Source organism: Crocodylus porosus, unplaced genomic scaffold (genome assembly GCF_001723895.1).
Source record: "Crocodylus porosus isolate Cpor-Errol unplaced genomic scaffold, CroPor_comp1, whole genome shotgun sequence".
In the NCBI taxonomy this organism is placed as follows: domain Eukaryota; kingdom Metazoa; phylum Chordata; order Crocodylia; family Crocodylidae; genus Crocodylus; species Crocodylus porosus.
The window spans coordinates 241616-252504 of record NW_017728905.1 but is presented as its reverse complement, the minus strand read 5'-3'; the positions used below and the strand labels follow the sequence as shown (position 1 = coordinate 252504).

Here is a 10889-nt window from a genome sequence, read left to right as displayed (position 1 = left end):
CGCGGCACCAGGCTGCAGGAAGCAACTTGCAGCCTGATAAATAATCCAGCGCTGAGCGCCCCGAGGACCCGGCCCCGCTGCAGGCAGGCAAGTGGCGGCCGGAGCAGAGGGCGGATTGAGGGGCGGGGGGCCGCTCGCCTGCCATCTCTCCTCTTCCGCTGAGACTTCCTCGCCTTCCCCCCCAGCCAGGACGGGCGTGGGGCCTGGTCCGGAGAGCTCCTGCGGACACCCCGGGATGCGTCTGAAGGTCATTAGATGCCTCTCTTTTTTTCTGAGCACCGCTTTTGCATGGCTGGTTTGTTATATAAGAAGCGTTGGGAGGAGGAGGAAGGGGGGGGGGGGTGTCGGTTCAGAGCCAGATCCGAACCTCTGGCGGAAAAGAGGTTTGGGCTGCCGGAGTGCTTGGGCACCCGTCGACAATGCTCCTTGGCGGAGTCCCGGTGTTGGTTGGGATTTATGAGATCGCAGGCCTTCCTGTCATCCTGGTCGGGGCCCACGGAGTTTGCGATTTCTAGCCTATTGGTGGATGCAGGATCACGTTGGGACCAATGTGCGTGTGTGTGCATCTCCTCCTGCTTCAGCTGGTGTTTGGGGCAGGCCTGACAATTCCCCTGGAGCCAGGGCCAGGTCCCTCTTCCTTGGGTCTCTGCAGGGCAGCCGTGGGACAGTGCCAACTCCTGTCCCCTGCTGTCCCTGCAGCAGCTTAGGGGGTCACAGCAGTATGCCTTGTACTTGGGTGACGGGGTCGATTGTGTAGTTTTAGGAATGGGTTAGGCGAGGACTTGCTATGGGATTGTTCGGATAGGGATGATCCTGCCTGGAGCAAGGGGGTGGACTACATGAGGGTCCTCCAGCCCTACTTGTCTCTGATTTCAGAGCCAAGGGAGCGGGCAGTGCGTGGCTTTAGCTTCCTGAAATGGCCCCTTGGTAGGATGTACTGCTGGTCCCTGAGCACAACAGTCATGATTACCCAGCCCTCCCCGCTGCTAATTATCTCCACTGTAAAACAAATATGCATGTTTGCGGACCTGTATGTGGGGAAGGTCCCTACCTTGAAGAGTTTACAGCCTAAATGAGGATTGGATGCATGCAGGAGTGATTCATGCCATGGCTTTCGTTGATATTTGTTTGAGGAGCCAATGGGACAATATTTCAGCTTTAAACCCTAACCAGTGTCCTGGATTTAAAGAGCACCCTACAGACACTGGTTAGGGTTGAGTTGGAGGACCTGGCAGACTTACGAATTCCAGCAGTTTGCAACAGATGTATGTTTTGTTTTTTTGTTTTTTCAAACACTATAAACATCTATATCCATGAACAGGTTATTGGAGATGAGGCATGCCTCATCTCATAATATATTCATTCAGTCGTTAATATTCATTCTGGCTGCTCCTGTGGTTTGTTCTGGGAAACCAAAGATTAAAGCAGCGCAGCCCAAACATGGATGACATGGTGGGGCTTTTCCACTCGGCCCTAATCATGTTAGGAGTATAGGGAGGGTTTTGGAGGATTAGAGATGTAACAATGTAGGCAGTGGATAAAAGTTGTTCCGCGTTATGCTGATCTGTGCCTCTTCATGGGCTCAGACATGTGCTATGTTGCGTTGTGGGGTTGAGACACACTAATAGTTCACCAGTTTCCAATGAACTGGCTTGGAGTTGTGAGTGCTTTTACCCTTGGAAAATGTGCTCTGTTTTGCTTTCCGGTCCTGGGGGAATGTGAAAATGAACAGGTGTTCCTTAGCCATAAAGTGCTGGTTTCCCAAAGGAATGCAAAGTTCGCTGAAAAGTTACATGTTTCAGAGATAAGGTGCTCACTGGTGTTACAGCACCCCACAGCTAATTGGGCACCTTCGTAAGAACCAACCATAGACCCCATGTGCCAAGGTGAGCGCTTCTCCTGTGCCCAAGTTGAACTGGAGGCCTGTGGAAGCCCTGCCCCGATTAGAAAGTCAACTCCAGGCATCTGAGATCTGGTGTTTAACTTTGATTAAAACTGACGCTTGAGGGGGTTTTACCACTCTTGCAATGCCACATTTATTGAGAGAGAAGTCTTTTGTGACAAATGGTTACACTTCCACTTGTTATCTTGCTAATCAAAGCCATCCTCAGCTATGGAGAGACCTGTTCCCATCTATAATTAAAAGCCTTTTGATGAGAGTGTTTCAGCAAGGGAGAAAAGGAGCATCTAGGATGTGGAGAGGTGTTTGTGCCAGATCCCATGACTCTTTGATCCAAGCTAGGTTGGTTGGTTTGTTTGTTTGTTTGTTTTGTATTTGGGCTCTTTTGATTGGCCAAAGCACCCGTCAATCAGTAGGGCATCCGGGCCTTCAATACCTGTGCTTGAAGCATCCCGCTAGGCCTGGAAGAGCTCCAGGAGGATGGCAGAGTAAGTGACTGAGATCAGAGCAGCGCTGGGATGTCGTGCAGGTAGGCAGAGGCAGGCCTTTGTTTCTCATCCCATTCCCACGCAGTGCAGTTTTTTTCCCCCCACTGCACTGAGCTCAAATGTCACTGTTTGGACTCTGAGTAACTTTGCCCATTGCAGTTGGACCCGTGCAAGTTGATCTAATCCATTTCTCTGTGTACAAGTATGGCTACAGAGGTGAAAAGGAGGAACTCTCTCCCAGCCCCAAGGCCTGGTGCGTTATAGAGATTTTCAGTTTTCCCTGAAGCATCAGACAGCCATTGCTGGAGGTGGGACATGACTCTGCGGTCTCTGGGTCTGTTCAGGTGTGGCAGGGAGAAGGGCACCGGCCAGGTGGCATGTGCTAGCCTGGCTGCAGGTGGAAGGCAGGAGCAGGTGGGTGAGGAGTCTGTTCTGATATAACCCTAGTGACACAGTGCTCAGCACTTCCGTTCCTCTTCCAGTCTACTCGCTATCATTCTCGCCCATCAGAGCTAAGGTCTCAAACAGAATACAATTATGTCACCGTCTCTGGAAGGGTGGGTCAGTGACCTACGTTTTCACAGAAGAGGACACATGTAAATGTATCCTAACCCTGTTAGTTGTTCTGGTTGCTCATTCCACCTTATACTTGCTCTTTTGCTCTGGATTGGTGGGAATTCACTTTCCTTCCTGGTTCACATGCCCAGTTTCTGCCCACTGGCAAAACTAGAAACTGATAAGTACATAGCTGTTTTTTTTCCCTTAATGAATGTGTATCCCACTCTGAGCTGGGAAAGTGTCTATAATCTATAAGTCAGGCTTGTAGCTACAGGTAGCTGTTCTCTTCTTGGTTGAAGTCTCTTGCCCAAACAGGTAGAGGTAGAGGTTCAGCACTCCCACTCATGGTTGCTGTACGATCAGTTCTTGCACTGGGAGGGGTCAGGGAGGAAGAGTTAAAGGCAGGAGTTTCCAGGAATTTCTTATGACATACTTACCCTTGGGATTCGCTTTCATACTCCAAGAGAAGTAAGAAGTGAAGAGCTATCTGTTCAGCCACAAACTAAAAATTACATAAGTGCCCACCCTGCCGTTTGTGCTTGGCTTTGTCAGTAAACTCGAACCTTATTCTTTTATTTTTTCCTTCCTGGTGTGGAAAAAATGAGTGGCCTTTGGGGTGCTATTTGAGGTAACCAGAGTCAGGCTGGATCTTGGTTCCTGGAACTAGAAAGCCGGGTGTAGTAAGTAGGGAAGGAAATGGAAGGTTTTCTCGGGGTCAGGGGCTTGGAGGGCGGGGCGGGGGGGGGCAGGGACCTTGAAAGGCAATCTAGGAAATGGTTTCAGATCTTAAAAGGAGCATTTGTCTTTAAGCTCACAGCAGCATGAGTGGAAGGGGGAGGGGGGAAGCAGCTATTGAAGTATCTATTTGGAATTTGTGCAAATGCTTGTTTGCACAATGCAAGGTTTGCAAGCTCATTTGGTAGGGAGCAGTCACAGAAGAGGGGACTAGTTAATCCCCAGCAAAAGAAAGAAGCAAGTGGGGACTTGGAGCACTAATCATCAGGGGCAGATCCTGTGGGCCTGCCCGAGCTGTCAGAGAGAGCTCTGGTTACACAACAGGAGTTCAGCGCAAGCAAAGAATTCAGGATTTGGCCTCGGATGCCTGGTGTCCATTCATGCCTCGTCTCCCAAAGAGGTAGAACAGAAATATGGCCTACCTAGCAGGGGCCTTGCCCTTGCCCAGATGGAAATTTACTGGACTGACTTTCCCCCTCCATACGTGCTCAAGTCCCTTGATGGCATCATGCCAGGCAAGGCTGGAGATTCCTCCGTTTGTGCTTTGCTGGGTAGTGGGTTAGCACTCTTGCCTTGGGATTTTTATTTATTTATTTTTTTTAAACGATGATTCTTTGGGCTGGTTCAGATACTTTATTTGGTGATGTGGAGTTTTGTGCCCTTTTGAAATGTTGTCAGCTTATTTTTATGCAGTACGTGGTTAACTCCAGCTTTGCAGTCTTCAAGATCTAAGTAATTTTTTCTCTTTACAAACAGACTGTATTTCAACCCTTAAAATGGAAGCCCTCAGTTACTAATTTAATTCCATGGATTATTTATTTATTTTTGTCCCCCTTTTGCAAAAATGATTAAGATGGAGATTCTTAAAGTGGCTGCAGGAATTGAATACCCAAAGACAGAGAGAGCAGAATACTTCACTGCGCTCTGTTTCTGAAACTCCCTGAATGTGGTTCGGTCATGCTTCTCCATCTGTTTCTTTATTACCATTCCAGAACAACTTAGGGGGAGCAAACCAACTGGACAGTGACAAGCACACAGATCACATTCGCTGTGGGTCTCGCCCGGACTGGATTCAGCAGTGATATAAGGGCCTTCCATTAAAGCCAGAATGTGGGGTGAACTCGGTGACAAGTGACTGAGAACGATATTGCAGCGTCTTAATAAACAAGCGGATGTTCACACAGAGGATGGGTACACAAAACTTGACTACGTTGTTACACATATGCATAAGTCAAGAGACATTCCTGCTGGATTAAATGTGGTCTCTGATGACAAAGGAGAAAATTGGCAAGGAGGTCTGGGTGGAGTAACCAGTTGAGACTAACCTTGCAACACAAGAGCAGTTTTAGTTTGTCCTAGTTTTTTGCATTAGTTGCCAAAAGGGCCCGTGTGTTGACTTATCGCAGAATCACTATAATGGGCCTCCTGCTCCAGCCCTAAATAGGGTGGGTGGGCGGGCAACTGGGCTTGATTTGTATTTTGCAACTTGATGGGCTTCCTCCTCCCACTGTTCATTGGGGAAGAGCCTTGTCATTTGAGCATGTGATTTGCCATCATGGATCAGCCTGTGGGTAGGTAGTGGCATCTTGCTTCCAACATTGGCCAATTCCTGATGCCTCTGTAGAAGCTGATTTTCCCTGATACGCTCTGCAGTTTGTGTACAAGCAGGAAGAGGATTCCTTCCTGATGCCTGGAGTGAGCAGCGGTTGCCCTGAAACACGAGGCCTGATTTCCCCATGTCGTTTTGCACAGACTTGGGTGTAATAACCAACCATGCAAGAACCCTGCTGAAGCACTCCTTTCTTGCTCTTTCTGTGGCAGTGAATTCCAGGGGGTGATTGAACACTGCAGGTCTTGTCCCAAAAGGCACTCGGCATTGGCAGTGAACTCCCACTGAAGTGTTTAGAGCACCCAGGAAGAGGCCTTGCATGGAAAGCTCCTGCTGCTGTTTCTGCATTTCCCTGCCAGGTGTTCCTTTGTCCCTGCCTCATGGCACAGCCAGAAAACGGGGATGGATCAGCTTTCTCACAATACTACTGTTGTGGTCCCTTTAATTATTATGTGCTTTTTGGTAATGCTTACAGACCTGAGAGATGGGCTGGGGGCTGCGCCCATGTGTGAGAGACTGCCCCTTATCCAGAGAATTTAGAGTCAGTAGAGGAGGCAAAGAGGGGACAGGGAGGTGAAGTGACCCGCCCAAGGTCACACCTCAGGTCATTGGCAGAGCCAGAAATAGAGCCCAGGGCTCCTGACTCTCAGTTCACTGCCCCTGTCTGCCAGTTTCCACTGCCGGCAACTTTTTTTTTTTCTTTCCCCTTCACTTCCAGGCTGAAATCCTGGCATCTTTGTACCCTCTCATCAGTTGCATCACTCTTTCATTTTCGTAAATCCATATGACTGAAGAAATTACCCCCTTTAACATCTTCCAGCAGCTTTGTGTTTGGGGCCATCATGTGCAAGGCATTTAAATTTTAGCAGAGCCAGAAATGGAAAAGTAACAGCCTTTCCACCCTCCCTTTCTCCTGGTGGGCTCCACACCAGTGTCCCTAATAATCTCCTTCAGAGCAATGCAGAGTCCTAGACTTTGGAACATCTCATTAAATTCAAAGAGAACTATTGATACTGCAGATCCAGCTTGCATTGGGTAGTAATTATTGTTCTCCTTCATCACAGCTCCATACAGGGAGAGGTACAAATCTCAAGTTAGTCACCGAGAAGAAGAGCCAGGCTTGTTTTCTTACCTATGAGTCGATGATTTGGGACTGTTTGTGGTCCGTCATACTTCGTACTCAGAGCTTTGCAAAAAATAAGTGATGCTACGGCATAATCCCAAGCGGCGGTTAGAGATGACAACTATGTATTATGCATGAGGTAGCTACGGATGGAAGTGGCTTGCTCGCATGCCCTGGCGACTCTGTGGTGAAACTGGCAGCAGAACTCGGGGTTCGAGATTCCTGAGTTTCTGCTCTGACCGCTCCCTTATGCTGCCTCAGTGCAGATGCCTGGTTAACATGTCAAAGAGCAGGGTGGAACTCGATACGCAATGAGATGTCTTTGCTAAGTCATTCATCCTTCGGCTGCTGTCATTGTTGACACAGCAATAAAAGGCGAAAGAGAAAAAATCAGAATGCCGAAATGGTTGTAAGCAGGCTGGCCTGGGAATATGCAGCAGTCCCGTGGGAGGCCTGGTGACAGCAATCTGCAGTTTATCTGAGTTAATTGAGTGCTGCTGAATTATCCCCCAAACTTTTGTCTTCTCTGAAGTTGTTGGGTGGTGCTTGGTGTGAGCCTAATGCCAGAGCAGAAGAGACTGGTGTAGCTGCCAGGCTTTGGTATAGCTGCTGGGATTTTTGCTCCTAAGTTTTAGATGCAAATATCGAAGACCAGTCTCAAGACTGCCAAGATGATCAGACCAATCTAGGCTCTAAATGAGCGCAGGATGCAGCTGTTCTTGCTCTAGGAAATGGCTGTTGGGATTCATGGTGGGAGGGGGAATGCCTTTTCTGCATTGGCCGGTCCACAGTATGCTGGTCTCTTGTGGTCTGTGGTTTGCTGGTCCGCTGTCTAAAAAGGTTGGGAACCACTGCCTTATTTTAGCAGTGCAGTTGGGTTGAGTGAGCAAAACTCAGCCTGTATTTGCCACTCCTGCAGGAGCCAACTTGAAATGCACTTGGCTATCAGCCTGGTTCCTAACGGATGAGTATCCACATCACAGAAGCTACCATCACACTTTGCCTAATCTGGCCTCCAGCCTGACAGCCTTCGCAGAGGTCCCATGGGGTGTTCCTCGAGGTGACTTCACCAAAGCAGAGGCTACTAGGGTGGTTGTCAGTAGGGGTCAGGTGAGCGTGATCCAGGGTGCAGGGAGTCGAGAGACATAGCTTCACCCCTGACTTGCAGTGTGATGTGGGTCAAGTCATTGCCCCTCTCTGCATCTCAGTTATTCAGGCATGGATCTCGAGGATGGGTCTTCCAGCTGTTAAATTAGAGAAATATAGCTCTGGAAGAGACTGGGTAGCCCTACCCCCTGCTCACTGCAGGATCATCCCTGTCTAGGTCCTTCCAAATGTGGGCCTAACCTGCAATTAAAAATTTCCAATGGCAGAGCTCCCACAACATCCCCGGGAACTCAGCTCCTGTGCTGAATCACCCTCCAAGCTAGAAAGTCCTCCCTAATATCTAACCTACTTCTCCCTTACTGCAGTTTCAGCCTATTACTTCTCGTCCTGTCCCCTGTGGACATGGAGAACAATAGCTTGCCATCCCCTTTATAACAATCTTTTCTGTATTTGATTTGTTCTCAAATCTCTCTCTGCGCTCCCCGTCCCCCCGTGTTTTTGTCTTTAGACTAAATAAACCCAGGCTTTTCCAACCTTTCTTCATGTGTCACGTTTTCTGGACCTCTGATCGTTCCTGTTGCCCTCTTCCCAAACAGAGGATTTCTCTTTCTTCTGCTATTCAAGCTGGTATAGGTATTTGTTTAATTTTTAACTGGCAGTAAATTGGGGGGGGTATTATGATTTTATTTTTATTTTTTAATTGTATCCCTGTTTCTTTTAACATCCAGGATCTTCACCTCAAGAACCTGCATCTGTTTTGCAGGTCCGCATAATTCGGATACTTTGGCAGTCAACTGCCGAAAGCCCATTTCTTTTAGAAAGCAGTTGAATTTTTATAGAGCCAAGATGGACTGGATAGTGTGGCTTTACCAGCTGGGCAAACGCCCAGCTTTTAGAAAGATTTTTGCTTCCTCCAGAGTGTCATGAATCCCACCTTTTGGCTCTGTGCTGTGTTTCCCAAGGCCTGGAGGGAGGATCCTGGGTAGAGAGAAACCTGCTCAGGCTTGCCTTGTGATGTTGCAGGGAACGTCGTTGGCAAAACCCAGCTCCTGCCCTGTATGATCTGAGAGTTGTGTTCATCTCTAGGGATCTGGGGCCACGTAGTTGGAAGGCGGGGGAGGAGGGTAGAACCAAGGCAATTGTTGCCTAAATATCTATCAAACAGACAAGGGCTTTGTATGACTTGTAATTGGGGTGAGCTATTCATAGGAAAAAAATGCCTGATTCTCCAGTCAGTGGTGGTTGGAGGATAGGATAATATTTGGGCTGCGGGCAGCAAACCACAGACTTTTGAAAATAGCAGTACTGATTTATTTTTTTTAATAGCAGCATTGTTTTAATACTCCTTCTCCAGCAGGCAGCAACGTCATGGCTAGATCTGTTCCAATACTATAACGTGCGGCCATACCCTCAGCGCACAGACTTGACGGCTCATGGTCCCAGGTCTTTGACGTAGCAGGTCAAATGCCTGGCACCTTCAGGTCTGAAACGGAGTTGTTCCCATGAAGCCTCGCCCCTGAGATGCCAGCAGCGCGGTGCCCTGAAGCCAGCTCACCTCGTTCTCATCTGGGAATGAGAGAAGCTTTCCTTTCTGCCCTCGCTTCGTTGTGTAATGTTATCAAACAGCTGACGTGTTGCAAGAGTGGGTGGCATTTCAGCAGTGAGGGAAGAGGCCTGCCTTTGCGAAGTGTGCTGGGATGCGTCGGGATGAATGGTGCTCTGCAAACCCCCAGCACTATTATTGGCCGTCTCGCTCTGACTTACACCTGCTTGCCTCCGAGCTCTCATGAGCTCATCAGGCTCCTCCTTTCATCCAGGGCAACGTTACATTACAGCAGGGAGGCAGAATTCAATCGAACCAGCTAGGACATCAGGAGGACCCCAGCAGTGCACCGGCCTGATATCAACTGTCCCTTATTTGGATCCTGACTTGACGTGGACCCCGTGGCTTGAATTCAGAAAATCTCAGATGGCTGCTTTAGTGATCAGTTGGGATCTGTTAATTAAATAAAAGTCAGCTCCATTGTAATTCTTAATTAACTTTTATTTCTCTGCCTGTTGAAGACAGAGTAGCTAATTTGACTCTAGTCTGAAAGAAACTAATAATGTAATTTTAAAAGAAACTTTTCATTGTAAATCTTCTGCTCCAAGGTAAAGTCAGCCTTAAGTGTGGCAATGATTTATGAGTTTGCAGCTAGGATTATTGCAACTGAAAGCAATCAACCGCCTGTTGGGAAGTGTTTCTTTTTTTTTTACCCATTCATTTGTACCTTTGACTGTGCTTTTTGCCTTATTAGTTTCACTATCCTGGAGATGCAGGCTTTGTCCAGGGAGATTAAGCTTAACGCTAGGAAGTATTCCCTGTTAGGGTAGGGAAGCACCGGAGCAGGCTGCCTCGGGAGCTGATGGAATTTCCTCGAGGGGTTTGAAAACAGGTCAGACAAACCTGGCTGGGAGGTCTAGGTACATTTGAACCCGTGTCAGTGCAAGGGGTTGGACTAGATGGTCTCTTGAGACACCTTTAAGCCCATTAGCGCTCGAGTTCAGTGCATTAGGTTGGTTAGGCTGGAATAGGTACGTCTACACCGCGACTTGGATTGTCATAGCTATGTTGTAATGAATGTTTCCTCTCCTGGGCCCATCGGACCTTACGCTGACCACCTCGGGCCCAGCTGGCAGCTATGCCTGTGGCTTGTATCATGCGCACATCTGCCTGTGCAGAGATGAACCCCAGAGTCCGTCCCTGCCCCCCATGCTCGATTCAAACTAGGCCGTAGGACAAAGATGACTTTCCACTACTACCGGCCTGGGCTGCTTTTAGAAACTAGAAGTGGAAAGCCCATATTTCATTACTCATCCCCTGAGCCACCTAGTCCTAGCCCTTCTGGAAGGACCTTGCCATTCAGCTCCCCTTAGGAAGGCAATGGGATGCCATTTTTGCTTCCCATTTCAAGGACCTGAGCAGGACACCAGGTACCAAGCCTGGGAGCTGTTGGCTAGACGCTCTGACCGCTGCTGCTGTGGTGCGGCCGTTTGCCCCAGGAAGCCTGGAGGCTGGAAGGAATCGCAGGGGAATGGCATCGTTTCGGGCCCCCTTGCCTTCTCGGCTGCTGTGAATCTGAACCGCAGCCGGACACAAAAGGCACGTTGTGCGAGTTGAATAAGTTGCGAAGTGTACCACTTTCCATGCCAACGCTGGGAGTCTCATGACCCTGCAGCCGTTCCCACACTATCCTGCTGATTGTCCCGGCCCCCATGGCAAGTGGCAGTTAACTCTTGCCTGGCTGCCTAGCTTGGAGCTGGGGGGGTGGGTGTATGATGTGGGTAGGCTGCCCAGAAAATAAGTCACCTGGAGCTTCAGTCTTGCAC

At 48.8% G+C, this 10889-nt stretch overlaps 1 protein-coding gene across 2 annotated transcripts in view; it reads left to right on the top strand.

Moving 5' to 3' along the window:
• Positions 1-10889, top strand: part of ZBTB7A (zinc finger and BTB domain containing 7A) — a 25724-nt gene that overhangs the window by 1302 nt on the left and 13533 nt on the right. The window contains exon 1 of one of the 2 annotated variants that reach the window (XM_019556978.1): positions 7-247. The exons of the other annotated variant lie outside the window; for it this stretch is intronic. Within the exon in view, the coding sequence (XP_019412523.1) occupies positions 236-247 (12 nt within the window). The 5' untranslated portion in view covers positions 7-235. Of the gene's footprint in view, positions 1-6; positions 248-10889 lie in introns of those variants that run through there. 2 annotated transcript variants of the gene reach the window in all.